The sequence below is a fragment of the Aythya fuligula genome, chromosome 10, assembly GCF_009819795.1.
Source record: "Aythya fuligula isolate bAytFul2 chromosome 10, bAytFul2.pri, whole genome shotgun sequence".
In the NCBI taxonomy this organism is placed as follows: Eukaryota; Metazoa; Chordata; class Aves; order Anseriformes; family Anatidae; genus Aythya; species Aythya fuligula.
This window is the reverse complement of record NC_045568.1, coordinates 1999705-2024201: the sequence shown is the minus strand read 5'-3', so window position 1 is coordinate 2024201 and position 24497 is coordinate 1999705. Positions and strand designations below refer to the sequence as shown.

Sequence of the window (24497 nt, the reverse complement as noted above, 5' to 3'; positions counted from 1 at the left end):
CAGCTCCGCGCCCCCGCCCGGCCCGGCCCGGCCCAGGGAGCAGCAGGTGGCGGCAGCGGCAGCAGCGAGGGAGTTAACGGCGTGGCGGCGGCGGGAGGGCGCTGAGGAGGAGCGGCACCGGGAGGAGGGGGACCGGGGAGCGGGCGGCAGCGGCAGGAGGGGGACTGAGGAGCTGGCGGCGGCAGCAGCGGGGTTGCTAGGGATGGAGAGATCCCGTGTCACCCGGATGTGAGTGTCATGTTGGCCCAAACTCGGAGGGATTTGGCAGCGGCAAAGCAGCGGCGGCAGCAGCAGCAGGAGGAGGAAAAGCCCCTCGCGCGTCGCTAGTCACTACCATGGGGGTCGGGTAGCGGGACCGCAGGGGCAGCGCACACCTGGCTCGGGGTGGGTGGGGGGCGTCTCGGCCCTTTTTTTTTTTTTTTTTTTTTTTTTCTTTCTTTTTCCTCTCATACGCTGGAGAAAGTGAGAATAATGCACCACCACCAGCAGCAGCCGCCGGAGCAGCACCCAGAAGGTAAGAGCCAGCAAGGGCAGCGGCAGCAGAATGCCCGGGGCTGAGGGGAGGGGGGGGCAGCGGGGGAGGATTTGTGAGGGATTTGGGAGACGGGGATTAGGGAGGGAGAGGAGGGGTGAGGATGGGGCAGGTTTGGGGTGGGGAGAGGACCGGGAGACGGGGGGGAGGGGGCAGGGGGCGAAGACGGGAGGGATCGGGGTGCCGTCGGGGCTGGGGGGGATGCGGCTGTTGGGGGCTCCGGCACATCCCCCGCAGCTGGGTGTAAGGTTTAATTTACTACCCCGGGGTAGTAATGTGGAGGTGGCAAGGATGCAGCGGGACACGAAAGAACCCGAGGGATGGCTGCGCGGATCGGGGAGTTGTTTGCGCCGAGCCACGTTTCGTAGCATCCCGGGAGGCAGGCGGGGGGAGATGTCTGTGCCGTTGCGCTTTTTTTTTTTTTTTTTTTTTTTTTTAAAAAAAAAAAAAAAAAAAAAAAAGAAAAGAAAAGGACTCCAGTGAAAAACGCCGCGATGGACACCGCCGCCCCCGAGGAGCCGCGCTGCCTTCGGGCAGCCCCAGGTGCGGGCGGGCAGCTCTGCCCCGCTGCCGCCGGCTGAGCTCCGGCCGGGAGCCATCTTAGCGCGCCCCCCGCGGCCGCCCCTCGCGCAGGCAGCGGCCGAGGCCGAGGCCGAGGCCGAGCCTGGGACCGGCGGCGTGTGAGGGGCTGAGGCAGCCCCGGTCTGCGCTGCCCCCGCCGGGGAGGCGGCGGGAGGTGACCGGAGGGCTGGGCTGGCGAGCCCCGAGGCTCCGCTGCTCGGCGAGCGGCGGTCGCTGGGGAGGTGTTTTCCCCTCCTGCCCGGGTAGCTGGATGCGTGTCGCTGCCGTTCCGCCCGTCAGCCCCGGTTCCCTGCGCGGATGCTGTGCCGTTCTTCCATTTTTTCCCCACCCAGGCATCTTCAAGTTTTGGGTTTGACTTAGGAGCGTCTCCTTCCTACAGGTGCATGTAGGAGGAGGCTCTGCTGCTCTAGTCAGGGAGCTTGCGAGGAAAGAGCTGTGCGAGGAGGTGTTGTTTTGCCTGCTTTGCTGTCATCCGGGATAAAAAAAGGCCTTAAAATATTATTTGGAAGGTGCGATTTATTTTGTGACACCTTGTGAAAAAGCAGAAATAAAATAAAATTCCTTTACAGTAGTTTGACGGGTGTAATTTCTGGCGTGCAAGATAGCAGAGCTTTATGAACCTATTTACCACCAGACAATATTATGTTTTCCTGTGTGGGAGGCATTTTTCTTTGAGAATACAGAACAGTGCGAAATTTAACTTGCTTACAGGACTTCTGGGGTTTTATGTTTTGGGGGAAGAGGTGTACACTTGGTTGTTCTCGATTGAAAAATGTGCAAGGATTTTAAATGACTACTCCTTCGATCAGGATGAGGTGAGGAAATAGTAAATGCTGAGGCACCACAGCCCAATCGGTCATTAGGAGGAGGTGTGTTTTACTGCATTATCGTGCTGACAGAAGAGCTGCCATCCAGTTTGTGAAGGAAAAAAAAAAGGAAGAATTAAAATGTCAAGTGTTGGTGTAGCACTTGCCTTGACACTTAGGTTAAACTTGAAATAAATGCTGGTTCCTGAGACCTTTTGGCTACTGTTGAATCACATATATACACTCATACCTGTATATTCAATCATGTATGTATGTACGCATACATACATACACATGTGCATATACTTATGCTCTATAGTATACATAATATAAGCATCACACCAGCAAGAGGTCTTAAAATAATCTTTTAATCAAAAACACTGTGACACATTCTAGCATAAAAAGTTATAAACAAGTACTTTTTTTTTTTCCGTTTCTCTCACAGAGGCGAACTATGCAAGTAGCACCAGAATTCCTCTCCCTGGTGACGGACCAACTACTCAGTCAAACAGTTCAGCACCATCCAAGCAAACTGTTCTGTCTTGGCAAGCTGCAATTGATGCTGCTAGACAAGCAAAGGCTGCCCAAAATATGAGTACCACCACAACCCAGCCTGTAGGATCTCTGTCCCAAAGAAAACGTCAGCAATATGCCAAGAGCAAAAAACAGGGTAATACGTCTAATAGTCGGCCACCCCGTGCCCTTTTCTGTTTATCCCTCAACAATCCAATACGAAGAGCCTGCATTAGTCTAGTAGAATGGAAGTATCCTTTGATGCAGTTTCATTTTACCATCTGTTCCTTGAGTTTTCCAGATAGATCAGAGGAATTGTATTGCCATGTCTGATAGTGTCACAGCTAGTGACAGTTAGTTCACTTAACTCTGTGCGGGTAACACTCATTAACGTTAATGGTAGTTAATTTTGTGTAAATTGCTGTTAATGATAGCCTCTTAATCCGTGTCATAATGATGTAGAGTATTGTTTCATTAAAGTAAGTACTTCAAAGACAGGGAAGAGTTCATAGTGGTTCGTTTTTTCTTAGGGGGAGAGGGGAACACATTCTGAACTTAACTTTTGGCATTTGCAAGCTTATGTTATGTTCCATCAAATCTCAATATTGAATTCATTGCTCTTCCAAATAAGGCTGAATAGACAGGAATACATCTAGTGGTTTTAATTGGGAGATGACCTTTGACCTAAGATGTCAAACCTGTATCTTCTATATAGTGATGAGGTGTTAGGGCCAATGTATGTAGATGTAGAATGAATGTAGAAGTTATTTCAAAATGATGTTTTCCAATTGCTAAATGCAAGGAAGGCTTTTAGCTAAAATACAGATTCACTGTAATTACATATGAATGACTGAACATTTACAACATACATGTATGTCTGCCACCAAACATTTGGAAGCTCATCCAGCTGTAGATTCAGGATCAGGTATACTGGCATGTGTTCATGATTTGAGTGCTTGGAAGAATTGCTTTATCTTCAGGTCAGTGGTTCTGATTTGGAAGAATGTGGATTTCCTTGGAAGAACAAAGAGCATGTAGATTTGGTATATTTTTTAATTCTCAAGAAAAAGTTTGAAATAGAGAATGAAGCTTTGTTGAAGTACAAGGATAAAAACACATGCCTGTTAGTTGTGGCAATATCCCTGTAGCAGGAGAGAGCTATTTACGAGAGTAGACTAACAAAGTAAAATTCATTTTGTTATTTTAAGCAGCACACCCAACCGCTTTCAGTAGGAAATATTTCTCATTTATAGGGCTTTTTTTTTTTTTCCCAATTCTTTGAACTTAATTAAAGATAATGAAACAGATTCCACTTTCATTTACACTGGTAGAAGTCCAACTAATTTCAGTAAATTGGCATCTCCTTGGCTAAGGTCAGTGAAATGAAATTACTATGGGTCTAGAGTGGAATAACTCGGGGCAGAATTTGTCCTGCTAGCACTGTATCATAAAACAAGCTTGTCAGTCTTGCACTGATATTGTCCATTTCAGTCTGGAGAACACTGCTTGTTGAGATGTGTATTCTAACTTTATTTTGTAATGACTGTTGATGTTGATGGGCTTTTGTGAAGGTAAACTCAGACCTTGAGTTTACAAACTGAGATGTCAACAAACGAAATTTACAAGATCTTAAAGGGCATATGAGCTTAATAGTTTTTTTCATCGTAAAAAGTCTATTCTAAATTGAAAAAATTGTTTTTGAGGAAACAAAATTATATGCAGTGCTCTTTGCTCAATCTTTTATGGAAATTTTATGGACATATATGAGGAAGCTGTGCACTGAAATGGGGGGGGAAAAAGTCAAGTCCCAAATACTTTGTTTACAAACTTCCAAAAGTAGTTTTATCTGAGTACCCCCATATTTTTAATTAGAAGAAGATAATTAAATATTATTCAGTGAAAGGCAAATTGATGATAAGCTGGAGAATAAACTTCATAAGGCTGAATTTTAAGAAATACCTTTCTTTTCCTGGAGGAAAAATATCTCCAGATTTCAACTGTATTCATCTAGACATGTTGTTAAAAGTGTAGCTGTAGTTCCTGCCATCCCATGTGAAAGCCTAAAGCCTCCCAGTATGTATGGCTGCCAAGCCAGCAATGACATTCTCTTAGCCAGTCTACTCGCCTAAACTTTCATTGGTTCTGGCCAAAGCAAAACTGTTCAGGTGTTCAGCTGTCCAAGACATGAAAGGGGCTCAGAGTTTTCTGTGTGCATTACACAACATTCCAGCTCTCTACAGGAGAACAGTTGTGATTTGTTGGGAATCATTCTCATCTTACTATGAACTAGATACCAAATGATTTTCTTCCTTTGGATAAACACATTTCTGTTAGTTAATGAGACTTAATGTTAGCATATGAAGACAAAATAGCTCCATAAATATTCCTTATCTAGCATGTTAACCTGCATATTGATTTAAGAGTATGTAATTAAATTAATCTGTAGAACTTCATAAAAAGCGCTCTGTGGCAGCAACAGTAAGTCTTCTCCCCTTTGCAGAAAAGAGCAGCACATTGAAACATCAGTGTGATGGAAAATAATTTGGTGTAGTGATATAGTTGGAGGTGATTGAGTGTTTGTCACAGTTATCAGTCAAAAGATTGCCTGAGACCTAAGACCTGTTTGAGTGTTAGAACTGAAAAAAGAGCTAGGCTTGAAAGTTAGTAGGCACTTAGAATTCATGGATTCCTTAACAGGATTTTCCAGACCATTTGACATATTTATACTACTGTCTATTTTTGCCAATTGTGTGGCCTTAGCTGTTTACATCCCATTCCCAGAAGATGATTCTAATTCAACTAATCATAATTTGGTAAGTACTCTTGTATTTTTATTTTATAATGATGTTCTTTTATCTTGATGGTCAAGATTAGTTGCTAGTGTTTGAGACCGTATTAAGTGTAACAATTTCAGTCAAAAAACTGGTATGCAGTGATACTTTGGAATAAAATATATCCAGAATGTGGAATTGTTTTATTTTTATTTTTAATGTGTTCCCTTATGTCATATGTTTAAAACCAGATATTTTTCAGCAGTAAAATTATTTGGAAGAGAATGTAAATTAATGTTATACTGTGCGTGTATAGAGGTATGGTATTAAAAACCTTGATTTAAATTTCTGTTGTTTTAGACATGCCTTTTTCAGTCCTTCTGAAGTTTTACTGTCTTTCCTAGTATGCTTATCTAATCTATTTTCAATTTTTAATGGTGTTATTTAGCTGTATATATTATTAGATGAGAAGAGAATGGTGGGAAACTTTGCAGCAATACATTTTGAACTTGTAAGAATAGCAATGTGAATTTTAAAAGCAGTTACTTCTAAGTGTTTTTTAAAGAGGATGATATTGCTGTACTTTGTAGAGCTGTATTTCTTCCATTAAAAATAGTATACCTGTGTTGTACTTGAAAATATTATGTAAAATATTTTCCTTTTAGTTGCTATTTTATTAATACTTTGGGAGGCTATCACTCTTAAAGGTGATTTGAATTTACGTTAGAGTAGTTCCATCGTTTACATTAAAAGATATTTTGAAATAGTAATTAGACCTCAGCAAACCTTTGAGTTTTCAAAGTCTATGGGACTTACTTTTTTTGAGCGGTGGTTGGGAGGGTGTCTTCAGAACAAAAATTGGATGCCAGATCAGTAAGTAGGTAATTTTGGACTACTTTGGATGGAAAATTTAGGCTGATACTAGGCTTTCTATTTTTAGAGATGTTTGTGCATTGTGTGGTGTGTAAGATTAATTACTTTCGGGGGGGGTGGAGGGGTGGGAAGGGGGGAACCAACCACATTCGATTCATATGATCTGTTTAATATATTTTTGTTCATCAAGATTAAGCATCTATGGATGACAAAAAAAATATGCTAGCGAAAGGCAGAATAATTCAGGTCAATGTAAAGAATTATTTATGCAGCTGTGTATCTAGCCAGCCAACAGTCTTATCTCTCTTCATTTTCTCCCCTCTGTGAGAAATTGAGGGCACAGATCTCAATAACTGCCAATCCAACAAGAGATTTGGTAATAACAACTTTCAAAAAGCATTACATGAAAAAGGTAATATAATTACTTGTGTTAGAGGCTAATCATTTTGAAATAAATGTTTTTAGCATTAGTTTTGTTAGGCTGGTATCTGACCTAATTCTGCAATGTGTTAGCATTTAGAAAGCAATGTACGTTTTTGTCCCTGATGTTATTTTAACTAATGTGAACAGGTTGGTCTAAGCAAAAATACGTTACCTTTTTATTTTTTTGTTATTTTTATTGTTATTTTATTTTTTAATAAGAGTTCCCTATCTATTTTAGGAAAAGAGGTCTTGAAGACCTCTAAGTGTACATATGGTTTAGAATTTGGCCATTTAAATTTGCCTTTTGTTAATTTTGAGTAATTCCACTAGGCTTGCTCAAGTACTGCCATGTGCTGGGGCAGACTTGAGCCAGAAAAGGGAATGTACTGACACATCCTGTCTACCTGATGTAATAAATTACTCTGGCAGAAGCAGTGTTGTCTTTCCTTATGACTAGGGTTATACATCATGAAATGCACTAACCATTGATCTGTGTCCTTGTATCTTTCTCAGGTATTTTGCTGACATTTTTCTCAACTAGTGTAGCCCAACTTCCTATGTTAAGCCGGTACTTTGGATTCAAGTATGATGTGAAGCACTATCGTATAAGATAACTTAGAAATCTTCAAGCTTAATTGGGAACCAGTTTGAGCATGTTTCCTGATGTGTGTGGATCAGAAATGTGGAGTTATATTCTGAATGGACTGTGCTTGGCCACTTACTGGTGTGACAGTTCTGTGTTCTGTGGGAAAATGTATCCAGAAAGCAGTCAGAAACACTTTGATGTGTTTCTTCTGTGTTCTGGGAGAGGCAGGAGAAAGAGATCTTCTATTCCTTGAATGGAGCAGTTCTGTCATTATGGTCTGTTGTGCACAGAGTACTATACAGACTAATGAGCTTCCAAGAGTTATTAAGCTTGGTCCCTTATTCTACTTAAGTGAGTAAGCACTGACCAATTGACATTTTCACAAGTTGGTACAGTTCTTCTGCAAGTAGTTTGGAGAAACTATTATTGATCCGGGAAAGTTTTTCTTTTGCTGCAGCAGGAGGATAGGGCCAGTATACTCTGGGCTGAATCCTCATAAGCCCACTATTTCATTCGGAGTTAGATGTAGTTTTTTTTGATCTGCCTTGAAGTTTCAGGTGATCTGAACTTTTCATGTTTGATTCAGCTCTTCTTTTGGCAGTGTCTCTTGTCTGCACTTGATAAGAAGCTGTTTCTGTCAGGATGAATTTCCTGTATATTTCTTCTATTTCTGCCTTTTCTGCTTTTTTTTTTTTTTTTTTTTTTTTTTTTCCCCTCATCTGTTTTATTTATTTTCATGTCTTTTGTCTTCAACTTCCTGCTTATTTCTGTTTCTCATTATCTTTTGTCTCTGCCCTCTGTCTTCCTTCTGTCTTTACTCTTCCACTTGGCCTCTTCTGCAGCATGCTTTGCTCTATCTCACTCTCCTACCTCATTTTTTTCTTGTATCATCCTGCTGTACCATGTTCTGTTCTCTCAGACTGTCTTGTGCTTTGCCTCCTACTTACTTGGGTAGGAGGCAATCTAACCCATGGGTTAGATTAGCACCATATTTTACTCTGCAGTATGCAGGCAGACTGGCACAGCACAGGTAGGGATTTCTCCTGTGATCAAGACATTGAGACATCTTTGGTTATTATTATTTTTTTTGAAGTGTGAACAATAAGGCGTCCATGCTGAGTCTATGAAAAATAGAGCACTGAAGTTTGAGTTGTTTGCATCTCTTGTGTCTAGACTCCAAGAGTTTTCACTGGTGAGACTGTTCTACTTGAAGAGATTCAAGGCTCCCATTTTGAGGGACTTGCATATATTGCAGCAAATTGGCAAGTGCGAAGTCACATACACAAGGGGCTAACGGGAGTCTGTGAGGTCCCCATGAGGGACCCTAACGAGAACTGAAGACTCTATGCCCCTGATAACAGGTTCTTCAGCCTTGTTTCTGATTATGGTTGTCAGTGGGGAACTCTCTTGAAAGGTGAAGTTCTGCATTAAAAGGTCTCCCCAGCCTGTGCTTACAGGGCTGGTGAGCTGATGGCCCACAACACCTCCTTTTCTTTCTCCAAACTTTTCAAGGCAGCTGGGACCAGGAGAGCCTTAGTGGGGGGACCCTGCTATGGAAAGCTACTGTTTGTATTCTGTCTTTCAGGCAAACATTTCCCCTGTAAGTAGATTTAGGTGAATCTTTCAGTGACCTCCAACAGGAAAGCCTGTGTTGTCCCTGCACTGTTACTTGTGCCTTCAATCTAGGTCACAGCAGGAGAGTGCTCTGAGAAGAACCAGTGAACTCCTGACATAAGGTGTCAGGCTTCCTATCCTTATCTCATTAGCAACCCCATGACTCATTCAGTCCTCAGGCCACATGACTGACTAATCCATCCATTGACAAGGTTTTGGGATTCTACCTTGCACCTAGTTATCCTCTACTTGTAGTTTATCTGACAATATTTGTGTAGAATGTCGTTGGTTTTAAACACACAGTAAATAATAAATTGTTTAATTAACAAATATTCTGTGATGTATTTTAGAAAGATTTCTACTTGTATTTATTTGCTGTGTTTTTCAGCTGAGGGAGCTTTGGGGCTTGGGTCTCTTTTTCTGTACCTCGATTACGCTGGTATCTCATTTAAAAAAACAACTCGAAGTAACTGTTGTAGCAGCCTGACTTATTTTGCTCAAAATAAGTAATAAAGCTGTTGTGTTTTTAGCTGAGACTGCACATTGGCAAGTAACCTTTGTACAGCTGCAATAATTCCTTACTGGATGACGCTTTGGCAAGGGGATCATTTAAAAATGCTCCACTCAGCCCTATCTTCACATTTCAATTTTCTTCTATTACTGCCAGCCCAAGCTTCCGATAGTACGCATTAATAAATAGTTATGGATTATTTTGACTTGTTATCAGTGCAGATCCTAGTTTTTTGAACTTTTCTTTTGCTTTGTAATGGACATCCCTGCAAAGTAAAATGAAAAATTCTACATTGGTAGAATTTTGCACCCACTTTGTCCTGCAGTCACTTCTTAGGCTCTGCACTGTGCTAGTAGCATCCAACAGTGAGGTCTTCCTCATTCTTGGTAAAGAGTTGCTATATGTCAAGTCCATTTTTAATGGTAAATGAAGAAAGCTTTTACTTCATTCTCTGGCTCAGGAAAAGGGACATTTCTGGAAGAAGGATGTGAGCAAGATGACTGGCAATTTCCAGCTGGTAGAAGGGTCACCTGGGTCTGTAGCAGTTTGTCAATAACAGACTAGTCTCTGCTACCCTTTTATTTTTGCAATTTTTGCAAGCCCCGATACAGCTGAGGATCTGGCTACTTCAACACAGATTAAAAAAAAAGTCTATTCAGTTTGCAAGGGTAGGAAAAGGAGCTCCACAATTTAGTTTTAAAGGTTTTAGTTAAAGACATTGGAAAAAAAATTATATATATATATATATATATATATATATATATTTTTAAATACAGGAGATAACCATCAAATTATCCAAACCAGAAGGTCCCCCAAAAGATGTACTTAATCATTCCCATTTGAAATAAAGTGTTTGTTTTTTTTTTTTTTCCATGTTCAAAGTTGCAAGCTTGTTCCTGTGGGGAATTCCTGCTAAGGGCTTGTCTTCTTAAAAAGATTTGCTGGTAGTGCTTTACTGGCAAAATGCCTAGGGAGATGAGCATATACCAGAAAGTTCTTTTTCTATTATAGCCTAAAGTCAGTCTCCCAGACAGAATAGTACCGCACTGGTAGATGATGGTTTTGTTAGTTTAATTGTTCTGGGAAGAGCTGTGAGGTTTTATTGCCTTTCCCTTTGCCCTTACCCCATGCATGATAAAGGTGTGCCTGCAAAACTTTCAAGTGTCTGGTCCTAATAAATATAAATGTGCGTCCTTCCAAATCTACCAGCTAGTCTTATTATATACTGTAACAGTTGAACTGTTGGTGGGGAAGTAGTTAGGTCTGACACTAATATTGTTGTCATTAAAGTTTAAAAGTAAACATATAAGATGAATGGGAGAAGTTTGTACTTATGCAAACTACTGGAATAGTGAGAATACAAGATGACTTTTAAATGCTCTGAAAAAAATACAAACACACCGAGGTTATAAAAACAGTAATTAAGATGGTTTAAATAGACAGTAAACTAATTTACTACAATTACTAGTATGTGAATTTAACACAATTATAATCCATAGTTTTATTCATTGACAATAGTTTTTACAGTAAAGGAAACCCTGAAAATTATGATTCTGGAAAGTACTCAGTGAATGAACATGTAGAGAACCTTTACATGTTGCTAGGTATCAGTGCCATGCCAAAAGTAGATAGTCAAAATATTATTTAGATTTGCTTTACAGAAGCTGTTTTAAAAACTCCAGAGTTCTAAACTTAACAGAATCATGTTATGTGCTGAGACCTGTTTTTGTGTTTTTTTTTTTTTTTTTTTTTTTTTTTGTGTGTGTGTGTGTGTGTGTGTGTGTGTGTGTGTGTCTCTGTCTGTCTTGAAATCTGACAGAGTTTGGTTCCATGGCTTTTAGAAGCATTGGTCACGACCTGTTTGCTTGCTTCATTTCAGCAGAAATGGAGAAGTTCTGAGTGGCTTTGAAAAGCCAGTCCCTGGTTGCTTCAAAAGACACATGCATCTTAGTTAAGATAAACTATAATGTATTTTCTAATCTGGTGAGGTTTAATTACAAACTATTTTCTGGGTTGGTTAATTGAATATGTGATTTGTTTTATCATTCATTTTGCATGAGTTCATATTTGCTTATCCTGCTGTCAGGCACCAAAACCTTTCACTTCTGGTGGACCATCTAAAAGGACAGGGACATAAAGAAAGGTTAAGTGAATTTACTGAGATAGTGGGAGAATATTACTTAGGATGGATTTGCTTTTCAGTGCTAGTCTTTTTTTTTTTTTTGGTTACTGTGCAATACTCTGCAATAAAATCTACATTTAATGGATTACAATTAAAATACCCTCCCTCACCCCTGCCTTTCAATGAAGATTGAGAGGATGCCCTTAGTAATTGCTGGTATAAAATTCACTTGGTAGTGCTGATTTAGCAACTTGATGTTGATGTTGTTTCTTATTTTTTTTTTAGACTTCCATTCCTGAAGAACGCCTTGATTAAACAGTGCGATTCTTCTCAGAAATCTTGGTGCTTGCTTTTAGCATTTAAAGCTAAGCTTTAAATAAAGAAGTGAGATTTATGTTCAAAACTTAACTATGAAAATTATGTTTTCAATGAAATCAACACAGCTGGACAGGATGCATCATTTACATATTCAAGGTTAGTAGGGAGTGTAAGATAGTGGTTGATAATACAAAACTGAAATGATGAGCAGATTGAGCAGACTGACTTGTTTGCATGGATATACTTACAGAGTCCTGAAATAGTATTTTTTTTTCTTAGTTACTATTAAAAGGTATTTGATAATATTAAAAAAATATTAAAAATATATAAATATATAAATTTTTACTTTTGCATGACTAAAAATTCAAGCAGTGTTTAACTCCTCAGTTACTGTTGCCTGTTGTCAGTGTGGTCTCTATTCATGTGGGTAGAGAGCTGCTTGCAATTTTGAAGGCTTATGTTATAATAACATCATCATCAAAGATCTGAACCTTGATATTTGTTAATGTGGTAAACAACGTATAATACAGTGTTGGACAGTATAGTGGATAGGATGATGCTAGACAAGGAGCTTGCAGAAGACCAGAATTGATTCTTTCTATAGTTATTGCGTATTTTGTAAGGGACTAACATTTTATATCTTAATTGAGGACAGCAGTTCAGCTCACAAAGTCATTTGACCAATTGTTTTAGATATGCCTTTCTCACGTGATGCAAAGCTAAGTATTACCCATTTAAGTATATTGTACTGAGATATCCTTTCGGGTTTCAGTGAATTTTTGCAGAAGACCAAGTGATGCAAAAGTGCACAGAGTCAGTTGAATTTGTAAATTTGTATGGCATAATGACAAGAAAGCTGTTTCCAATATAAGAATATAAATCGTTAATCGTTACACTTGTCTGTATTGGCTGACAGTGACTACAGTTGCTTTCCAGTGGTGTAGCAGCCTCCAGCAACATTGCATCTTATGCCACTCAGCTAATCAGAAAAATGCAGTCCTTCCTAGGAACTGAGTGGCGAACACCCCGAAGCTCTATTATGTTTATCAGAGTTTTGCTAGTGCAGTTTTCTGCATGGATTTATTAGGGTCCCATTCCTTTTTTTTTTTTTTTTTTTTTCCCTCCATCCAGAGCCCTTTAAAACACATACAGATGGAGTGTGGCAAAAGTAAGTTATTCCTCCTAATTTGGTATTGAAATAGCTGTATGCTTAGCTTCATCCCAAGAAGACCCAACAGTTGCAAATTCAGGTAGCTTCTCTTCAATAATTTCTTTCTTTGGTATAGCAAAGGAAAAAGCTGAGAGGAAAAAAAAAAAAAAAAACCTACAAAATTATTTCTATCTTGTTCTGGTCTTTAAGATGAGGATGCTATCTCTTGATGCCACTGACCGAAGAAAAAATAAATGGAAAAATCAGTATTGAAATACAATATTTAACTTACTAGAGACTTCCAGATATAGTTATTAAATTATGCTTACTACAGTTTGTATTCTGATCTACTGCTAGAGCAAAGATGAATACTTCAAGATAAGAAGTGTGTGTGACTGGCCTGATTTAGCCCAACAGAGCAAGTTTTGTCTTCTGACTTTAGAACTACCTCAGCTTCCATCACTCTTGAAGTGCAATACAGAACAGAAAGCTCCTGTATGTTCTGGTACTGAGTTGAATTGTACTTGAAATTTTTCAGATATTGTCTTAATGATAATGAAACAGTAACAAACTTAAAAGAAATGCCCTAAAATGTAGTTTCTGCAGAGGCCATGCTATTTTACTGGTTGCCCATTCTATTTTGTTTGTGTTGTCTTGGATGTGTTGGTGTAAGCCCGTCTTAAGACCAGACATGCCTGCCATCTGTATGCTTAATACAATAAGAAGACTGAAACTCACTGGAGGCTTTGCGAGCTTAACACTCCTACAGTTAATGCAGATTGAACACAGGTAGACTGAGCACACACCGACCTTGTCTGTCAGCACTTGTGAGGTATTTGAGGACTTTGTCGTCTCTAGTAGTAAAATACTGCTAGCTGCTTCTCACATCCAGTTTCCTTAAGCACTGTATGGCTATGAGAATGTTATTAAGGGTGAAAAATATGTGGATCACAAACTGTGATGTAGCAAAGGCTGATCTCACAAGATCTTCCTGTTAAAAAAGAAAAGACCCCCCCCCCCCCCCCAACAAAACAAAACAAAACAAACACAAAAAACCTCTTGCAGTAATATGCTATATGTGTATACCTCTTTAAGCCCTAAAACTATGCTGGTTGAGGAAAGATGATAGTTTGGAGCCATAATGGAGAGGGCAAGAAAAAAGGGGGGTAAGGCAGTAGCCAAAAAATTCAGCAGTGAACACTTTTTTTGGAGCTTGCTCCCAACTTCTTGTGTGTTCTTTGACGGGCTATTTATGTTGTTAGTATTTTACTTTTCTACCTATAAACCTTTTTCTGCTATAAAAGGGCATCAAAAGAAAGAGTAAGATTGAGGCTATAAAATGTTCAGATATGGTGACAGGGTTTGTATAATCGCTAGAATGTGGTCTGAGGTGTTCTCTTAAAACAGTTTGTTACTTTTTCTTTAATTGGAGATTACTTAGCTAACAGTGGTGAACATGAGAAACTCGGCATTAATTTTGTTGTCAGAGGCTATATTTCAAGGTTGAACGTAGAAATTTTGGCAGTGAATTTTGGTGAAGAGAAAGTGATTGGTAGTGGCAATACAGGAACAGAAGGAACCGCCGCTGTTCCCATAGTGATACAGCAAAAGCAGTGACATTTAGGTAAATAGCAGTAGGAAAGGAAATTCGGGGGAGTTAATGTTAGATGTCTCAGAGGATACAGCAAGCTTCCATGTGTTTTGTGTGTATCTAAAAACGCTAATGTTAGTCTCCTGTTTGGTATATTAGTAACACAAGCACCCCTCAGGGTTTGGTGGGAAGTTCGGTGACTTCCTTGAACAGGTGATCTGTGAATGAACCCAGGCAGTATCCCACTCAGCAGGAACTGCACAGAGCAGAAGAAAGCATGATATATGGAGTATTCACAAACATGGTTGTATGAACTATCCAGCCGGTGGGATGGTGCCACAGGAGGTGTTTTTAGCATGGTCATGTGACATGCAGATGGCAAATCTATTTTTAGAAACACTTGCAGAAATATTGCTGTTGATCTAAATATTAGATACCTATTGTGCCCAAATAATTATTTTAAATATTTGTATGGAAGCTCAAACCCGGGACCTAAGTATTCATTTTCATTCAGTGAGTGCTAGAGCTGAGGTATTGGGTGGGGTTGTATGTACCCCTTTATTGGGCAGTGCAAATTCTGCAATCATGTGAGGACTTCTGCTTGAGGATCAAGCAAATTAAAAGGAAGCAAGTTTCTTTTTTTTGAATAGTTACTAGGGCATTAAGTGCAGGATTGGAAATTAACGCCAGATAAAAGGTGTAGGTGAAATAAGATTCAAGACATTTTTTTAATGGAAACTTTCAGGAAAGTTAGCTCATCAGCTAAAACTTGGATTAGAGAAATTGTCATCTGAAGCACACATTTTTTAAATTTTTTTAATTTTTTTTGTCATCTGAACCCACTTATTGAGTGGGTTTCTTGTCCCCTTTTCCATGTTTGTGAATGAGGGTGTTTCAGAAGGTATCAAGAGAAGTAACAACTGCAAAGGCTAATGGGGAGAAAACCAACTTAAAGAGCAACTGCACAAAGACAGTGCATTTTAATCTTGCACCTTGCTTTAATAAATGATCTGAATTTGTTCTTTGAACAAATATATGGCTATGTTAGATTGCTTTGAATGTGCTTTGTTCACTTCCAGTGAAAACAGGGTGAAGCTTTACAGGTGATTTGGAGGCCTTGATGCTAGCATGTGTTCAGTGAATAGAAACTTCCATTGAAGGGTTAAGTAATGTGAATCATAAACACACTAGAATTGTCTTTTTCTTGCCTTTGAACAAGTGTAGAGGAAACAAAATACAGGTGTTTTAGTAGATAACCTTCAGGCAAATGAAACACTACAACTGAGTTAGTTATAGATTTCTGGGCTGAGGATGCTGGAAGTATTTGAAGAGATGGTTTAAAGTTCTGCGCTTGAGGGCTTCTGTCCTGTAGCTATTTTTTATTGTTTAAGAAGTGATAATCTTTTCAACTGTCAAGGATGTGTCAATAGCCTTCATATAACATTATCAATATAAATGTATTTTCTAAGGAATAGAGCGAAACATCAGAAAAGATGCATTATTTTGTAGCTACACTGCTTTGTGGAAGTATGAAAATATGAATTCTGCCTATGAAGTAGGTATATTTAAGTCAAGATGGTGATGTTGAGAAATGGTGAACTGTGTCAGCCTCCTGTAGCAATAGCTGGAGCAGCATGCTTTCTGGATAGCAAGATTCTGTTTTCGGGAATGTTAGTTGAAATTCTGTACTCCAGCACTTTGTATTAAAAGATAAATAGTGATGTTATCTTTCTCTTTGATATGCAACTGTGAAATACTACTGAAACCATAAAATATCTCTGAATTTGCTTTTGCAGAAGTACAAGATACTTAACATTATTACTCAAAGATTTCATCTGTAATAAAGAATTAATGTTACTTTTAGTTCATTACTTAGAATTGGCATCTTCATAGTGCAGATTTTTTTGTTATTTTTTAAAATTTTGTTTATAAGTCAGGGAAAAGAAAAGTTTACCCAAGTGCATGCCAGAAGATATAACTGAAGATATAAGAAGATATCAGCTGGACTGGGCTCCACATTGGTGACTTTTTTTTTTTTCTTCATGATAACAATGTAACTTTTATCTTGGCAAGTAGTGGAAGCTCATCTATTCTTCCGTGAGCTGAAGAGAATTTTGGGAAGGATATGAACTGATGAGTAACCTCATCAGGTATCAATGACCTTAAAAATTTGTGTTTCTTCATTATTGGCTGCATACTCATAGCCTGCATAATTGTAGGGTATAGTGCTGATGCTTGCTCTTCACTAAATTATTGAAGGCCATGTAGAATCAAGACACTTGAGTTTTCTTGGCCAGGGGCACGTGTGTACTTGTGTTTATCTAGAGGAGGCATTTCCTTAACGGGCAAGCACCATTCAGTGCCCTGGGTGATCCAACACAGGGTCACACTCAGTATGCAAGGTGAGCCTGAAACATTAGCTTCATATTATAATACTTTTTGAGGACGTGAAGGGAAAACAGGGAATTCTCAGGATATAAGAGCCTAAGTTATCCTGTCCTTTCTCCTCTAAACATATACCAGTACACTAATTAGTTCTATAATACCCCCTTCACAGTAGCTGAAATTCTTTCAACTTGGGAAACTGTATATTTTCTAGTGGTCATATGGAGTTCTCTATAGAGAATGAAAAACTACCGAAAATAGGTTTTTCTCAGTCGTCTTTCATAGATCTAATAAGTACACAGACTACTACAGGGCTGATGCCAATGAACAAGTGATTATTGCCTTAATACAAAATACTAAAGGCTATGCTCCCAAGAAGGTCGAAGAATTCATTCACCTTTGCAGGCGTATAGAGAAGTACATGTTAGAGCAAAATTATGTAAAAGTGAGAGAGGCAAAACTTGAGCTGATGAGTTTTTAAGAAGTATTAAGGCTTCAAAACAGTATATACTGTCAGTAACCATGTTATGTTTGTAAAAATGTTGAGGAATAATTCTATAATTTGTAAATTAGGTATTACGTGCATATTGAGCTTTACCAAAGTAGCTAGAATCAAGAATGTTTTATATATATATATATATTTTTTTTTTTTCCTAGTAGGTTTTTTCATCCCATACTAAGATTTTTTTAATAAATGGTGAGATTTCAATAATGAAAAATAACATTTCAAAATACATCAAAATTGGTGAATAGTTTCCCTTTATTTCAGCAGTATCTGGATGATGCTGTATTTGCCACTAATGTATGTGATGTTTTGATGATTACTCAAGAACTTGGTGTTATATCTATGCAAATGTACTATACCTAAGGAAAAAAATGACATTTTAGCTTATATGTGCTAGCTGTGATTTTGCATAGGAGGTAACCCACAGTCTAATGTGTGCTATGTGGTTTGTGGTAACGTTCATTGCTGGGAATAACTGAAAGAAAAATCAAAGATGTACTTAGAAATTCTTTGTTTGGAGGGCTAATCTGCTGTCCTAATTGTGCATAGTGACTGCAGAGACCTTTTCAGCTTGGACAGACACAGATCTTCCAAAGGGCAGAATCAAGCACTCAGTTTTCTTTTTATATCAAAATACTGCATGTATGTATCTGCCTAAAATAGACCAACATGTTTGTACTGAGCTATTGACTTCTAGTCTACATAAGTTTTTTTATGTAAATGCAGAAAGTATTCATGTCTCTAAAAAGGACTCACAGGTTATTTTTATCAATAATTTAACCACTGTGATTAGTTGAGGAAGTTAAATGTCAAGATTTTACTTTCTATGTGGATGTGCCAGAAAATGAACTTGGTATTGCTGGAAACAACAGTGTTTCAGCAAGATTTTACCTTAGTGGAGGATCAGCGCCTTACAGCAGCTGTACTGGGTTACAGTTAAGCCCCAAAACTTAGCTCTGACATTGACTAATAGGGGATGTTTAGGGAATGAAATTAATACATAGTACTGCATCCAGCACTCCTCATCTTCAGAAATTCCTGAGACAAGTAAGGTTTCTGTATGTAATGGTTTTAAATGAGATTGTACGCATCACTGTTAATAGCTCAACAATTTCCAGCTATGTTTTTTTAGAAGTTTTTGAGAGGAAAATTATCTAGTCATGATGTTTTCATTCTTACTCATTTGGTCTGATTTTTTTTTTCTAACTATTTCAGTTGAGACTGAAATTTTTCTGATAAGTAACCCATAAGCTTCCATTTTGAAGCAGTCTCCTCCTAACCTGCATTTTTAAAATACTTTTTCTATTGCTTGTTTAACAAGCTTTTTTTCATTCTCCATGTCACTGTGGTAGATACTTCTATTAATAGGAGAGTTGCTTTTCTATACTGCCACTACTCCGCTGCCCCAGTGTCTGGTTTTCTGTATTTCTGAGATCTTGTACTATATATTATTTCTTTGGTAATGAAAGGGGGAATTAAGAAAAAAAAAATCATCTTGATAAAGTAACAGCTTTATATCTGCTTCTTCTATATCACAAGTAAACAGAATATCCACATGGAATTTACAATATTTAGGGCTTTGTCAGCTATGCCTTTCAGCAGATTTCACAATGTCACAAGTTTCTCATTTTAAATGTATCATTTCACTGTAATACTACTATTGCTCAGTAACTTTATTTGCAGAAGGTAAAAACAGTAATTCCTGGACAAATGCTAATAATGACTTTACATCAGATGATCTCTAGATATTTAAATACTATTTGTGCATATTGTTGCTAATCATACTGCATTACATACACCTACATGTAGTAATGGTTCAGAACACAGTTCCTGACTATAGGCCATTCTTGCAGTATTTCCCATGAAAGTATATTATAGTAGTATGGAATGCCTTTCTAGCTTGCTTGTTAGTAAAGAGAAACACATTCCATATCGTACCATCATAAATTTATTCATGTTTGCTGGTCTTTTTGTAAAGAAGGCCATTAGTCATGAAGTAAGCTACAGAATATTAAAACACTTGTCTGTGAATCAAAATGTTATACAATTTAACAACTATTTCTTCCTTTATTTTCTTGTCCCAAGACTTCAGTCTAATTTGGTATCTTTGGTAACTTACTGATCAGTGCATAGTTCTCCTCTCTTGAATAAAAGCAATGATCTATTTTGAGGTTGCCAAACTAACATATGCATACAAACAGCCAACAGCATATTCTTGGTATTAAAAGATACTGAAAGAAGCTGGTGATTCCAGCTGAAAGAAGGAGGAGGACTGAAACTGGTCAACAATAGCTAACAGCTTTTAAAAGAAAAATCAAGTGTTCTGTTGGTTTCAACATCACCTGATAAGTGATAAATTAGTCAGCATAACAGTATCTAAGGGAAGATGAGACACTGTAGAGAAACAATAGAAAACAGTTAAGTTAGAATTGAATTGTGCCTCAGTGTTTGTTTTTGTCTAGTTTAGAAATCTCTTCCCTCTTTTCTTCCTAAAAATAGTCTTCTAGAAGTCCTGAAGGGCAGTACTCCAAGCCTGATTGACAAGCTTGTCTTTCAGCCGGATAATGGCCATCCCATCACTTCCTTGCTTTCCAGTGGGACTGACCAAAGCCTTTGTCTGAGAACAAGATTGATACAACCTTCTTAATTATGCATAGAAAGAGCTGCGCGATTATATTCAGACAAGCTTTTCATGACTGATGATGCTAAATTCTCTATTAGGGGCACTGCTTGGGAAGAAGACATGAGCAAGATGCTTCTGGGGAGCAGCCTTCATTAGGTTCTTCTTTTGGTCTCTGGACCAAACCTTTGTTTTCAACATTGCAGTGGTTCTAAGCTGAGGCAGGCTAAGCCTAGCTAAGCTAATCCATGTCTAGGCAAGACATGAAAAAGATTGCCCTGTTAGTGAAGACATACGATTCCCCTCAAACTTTTCCCAGCTTTTCAAGCAGTTGGTGTTACCTGCTTACCTGTCAACTGTCCTGGCCTTCGTTGCAATATGACGTAAGGAGGAGTGAACTGCAGGTTATTTCTCCCAAGTTTTCTCTTTTATGCAGAATCTTTTCATGTTCTGTGTGAGACGGGTAGTTACAACAAAGTAGGAATGATGAATAACAAACAAGCGTTACAATGATCCCAGAAGATCCATGCCTTATCTGTAAAACTAATAACTTCAAAGTCTCACAGTCTTTCAAACTCAGAAGCTAAACCTGGGATTCTGTTCGGCACTTGGTGTACAGGCTTCATGCCTGTGTACTCTACTGCTCCTCTTCCCCTCCCCCCCCCAAAAAAAAAATAAATAAATGCCTGCACCTCCCTTTCTCTGCCATTTTTTTTTTGTTTGTTTAATCAATGTAACACCTTAAAAATAATTTGAAAATTGCCTAGATTATGGAAGCTTCTTGGACTCTACCATGCGAAGTGTCCAGAATAAAGTAAATACTTTCCATTTATATAGGGATGTTGCACTGTAATTTCATTGTTATTTAGGGTAAATGTTAAGTTTTCATACAGCGTCAAAGTTAGAAATGAAGATAAGTCAGGTTAAAAAGCTCAGAAAAATCTCTTCATTTTACAGTGCTGTTAAAGAAAAAATCCTAGCACTTATAAATGCCTTATTTGCCACGAGCATCTCTGGTTGCTTGGAGATAAAAGAAATGGATCCTGTTTTATGTTCAGCGGTTTGTAAATCAGTATAATGTGTAGAAGGCCCTCAGTGGAGATCTTTAGAAGTACTGCTTTGGAAGTCTGCCACTTTTTTTCAGGAAACAGTTCTCAGTGAGACTGATGCTGTTTCAATAGAGTGTGTGTGTGTGTGTGTGCACGCATATTTATGTATATACTACAAGCTTCTAGGAGAATTATACAGATGATACCATATCAGTCCAGAATTATTCCCTAGTATGAGATGAGAGCAGTGGATTTTTATTTTTATTTTTAAACTCAACTAGGCTATTCAGCATTGGCACTCATTCTAAACTATTATTGGGATGGTAGTCCAGGTGGTAAAATTTCTTTTTTTGCTCATTTCTTTCCATTGCCTTGATTGTTGAATGTAGCTCAAATCTGCTGGGAGGTAGCTGTGCTTCCTTGAAAAAACATCTCTTTAGCAGCTACTGCTTAAGTATATAGTAATCAGTACAGTAATGATGAAAATGGTACAGAAATTCCTTTTTCCATTAAGATGTTTTCTATCACTGATAGTAGCTTTTATGAGTTCTTGAAGGAGATTTTCACTCTAGGTGATAGTGATTAATAAGTTAGAAGCCATCTTAGAAGCAACTACATCCCTTGTCTGGGGCTCACAGAGTCAGTGAAGAGCTTCGCTTACTATTTGTTTCAGGTGCACCTTGTGCCTTTGTCTGTAAATTTACATCTCTTAGGAGGCTGGACCAGGCAGGAACCAAGAAGCTAATGGGGTCTGTTTTGTATACCCGTACTGCTTGGTTCTGGGACACTGGTAATTTGCTAGTGGCATGCCACAGCTTCAAAGAAAGTGCCCCTGTGGGATGCTGCCAGGTTTGTCACCCTTGCAGTACACAATGTTGGGGTCTATCTAGGAAAGCCCCTGTGCTGATCTGCCCATAGGGCACATGGGAGCAACTGGTTGCTGTCTTCCCATCCTTCCGGCCACAGGACTGCACTTGGAATGTGGTGGAGAGTGGGAGCCTGACGGTGCGTTCCTGTCCTCTGTCAGCACTGTCTTCTGTCCCTGTAACATGGGGATAAAATGAACTTGGGCTCAGGTGCCAAATGGTGCCTAAGGGATCTATGGATATTTTCTTACACTCCTGCTGGCAGCACTATATACTATTAACAATGATCTCTCATCCTCTCAATCAGAAATTACATTACTAGAAGAAAGCAAAATATGTTGTGAAACATGCATTATTTTCCAATCTTTATGAAATTGTGTTTTATAGTACTTTTGTAATTGTATTCTGTATTTTTTGTCTTCCCCCCAAATGCCAGTTAATGTATCTTTTGACATTGTTACTGTAATTATTTTTATGGTATAACACTGTGTTTTTTTTGAACAAGGCAGTTATTCTGTGCTGGAAGTTGATGTCTGTAAAAGTTGTGCTTGTGAAAAGAAGTAACTTTCATTTTTACCTTCAGATGTAGACAACTGTTGTTAGAGGAGTGTTCTGGGTTGTTGTCAGTGTTGATAAATACTTCAAAAATCATTAAATAGAAGTCTCTTTCATGCTGAGGAAAAATACTGCTTCTTTGTCTATCCTTTCATGCAAATGTAGACAATTTTGTGTGTTTCATTAATATTAATGTTATCTGTTACAAATTTGCCATCTACCTCTAGAAGAATAAGCCTGCAATTTTCAAGTGTTTTTCTCAGCTGTTGTAATGTTTTTTTTATCCCACATCAGCATCTTGCAAACAGCATCTTAGACAGTGAGCTTGTAACTCTAACTGGACGTTAATCCAGTTTTGGTTGGGGACAGGAGAAGGGAAGGTATAAACAACTCCTTATTGAAGACTTGGCATGAAATTAGTGCAAAGGTTATACCTAATAAAAAATGCAGAGAATATAAAATTAAGTTGAGATTATAATATAAAAGCTTTTTCCTTTGGGCTAGAACTTTTTGAAATTTTAGTTTGTGTCAAAACTTTTGGCCATAAATGGATATCCTAGATAGCTTGTAAATAAAGGTCAAGTTTCTACAGCCAAATGTCTGTTTTGCAGTGTCAAAACCTATTAAATGCCAAGTTGTACAAGTTAAGATGCTTATGTTTAATCTCTGATTCTTTGTGTGAGTTTTCTAAAATTACTTTTTGATAATTACACATGTAATTAATTGATACTAGTGTTAGAGTTTGCCCATTTCCTTTGTTGCTTTATGGAGAGTTTTAAATGTACTGTGAAATTATGATTTATTTATATTTTACAGTGACAACACTGAGAAAAGACAATGTTTTTTTTTTTTTAACATAAAGTTTAGCAGTTTTCAGGGAGGAGCTCATGACTGGAAGTTCATGGAGCAAATGCTTTCCTATTTTAGTCTTTATTCTAAAACTCAGTTACATGATTGAAGATTAACAAGTCATTAGTGAATGCATATCTGAAATATTTGTGTTTGCCAGAGTCTTCAAGTTGCAAGCTGATTTAAGATGCGTAGCTGTGATAAGAATTTGGCCCATCAGTTTACCAGCAGTCAAAGACCTACAAGTTGCTCGGTGGTTTTTGGTCCTGAAGCCTGTGGTTATGGTGGAGGGTTTAGAAGGACTCTGGAGCGGGGATATTCACAACCGAGCCAATGCACAGGAATGATGTCTTGCCTGTAGTTTATTTAGAATAGATAGATTTCTAAACTGGCCCACAACTTAGATGTGGTTGCTTTGTAATTATGCTATTGAATTTGCTTTTGGATTTATTTGATTTTATTTTATTTCAAGATCATGCAATTCCTTACATTTCTGGTGTCAGACTGTGCCATGTAGTGTAAATTTATATGCATGTGAGTTTTAGACTTCAGTGTCTGTTTTACTTCAAAATGTCTATCACTTTCTTGACAATCTTCTAATGACGGTCCTGCACTATATTGGCTCTGTGGTTAATGTATTCACTAATTCCTTTCCTAACTACAAATAAATTTGTGTATATGAGGAAGCTGCAGGATTTATTCCTGGAGCAGGGGGGAGCCCCACAACCAAAGCTGCAAAGCACAGAAGCGGTATAGAGAAGTTCTGGATCCTGTACTGCATGTGGTGCACTTTATCGTAGCACTATTTTTTCTTCTCTAAACATAAGACTCTGGATCTGAAATCAAAGTGATGTTAAACTCTCTTTAATGTTTCTTGAAAATCCCAGACTTCATTCACAGTATCTGTCTTGATTTTTCAAAGAGTACACCACACACTGTGGTGGAAACTAAGTAGTAGACTTCTGAGAAAAAGAAATAAAAAATAATAATAATAAATAAATATATATATATTTGGAGTATTTTTCTCATAATTAAACATGGAGCACTGTAAGAACAAATAGCTGAAGTGGTAAAAATCTTGCAGATAAGTAGGAACTTCAAAAAAATAACACTTTTGTTTTTTCACTGTGAGACTTGGTCAAAATACTGGAATTCTGTTAGCTAAATTCTCAACAAATTCTGCCATGGTGCCTGAATATATGATCTTCAGCGTTAATTTTCTAGCTCGTTAAATAGGAGTTTATTGAACAAGAGACTAGGCGATGGATGAGCAAGC

General features: G+C 38.3%; 1 protein-coding gene across 1 annotated transcript in view; it reads left to right on the top strand.

Annotated features, from left to right (window-relative positions):
• The first annotated feature begins 457 nt into the window (after window positions 1–457).
• The window catches only part of CACNA1D (calcium voltage-gated channel subunit alpha1 D), a 189868-nt gene continuing 165828 nt past the window's right edge, over window positions 458–24497 (top strand). The window contains 3 exon segments of the mRNA XM_032194296.1: window positions 458–514; window positions 2366–2684; window positions 5141–5246. Of these exon segments, the coding sequence (XP_032050187.1) occupies window positions 472–514; window positions 2366–2684; window positions 5141–5246 (468 nt within the window). The 5' untranslated portion in view covers window positions 458–471.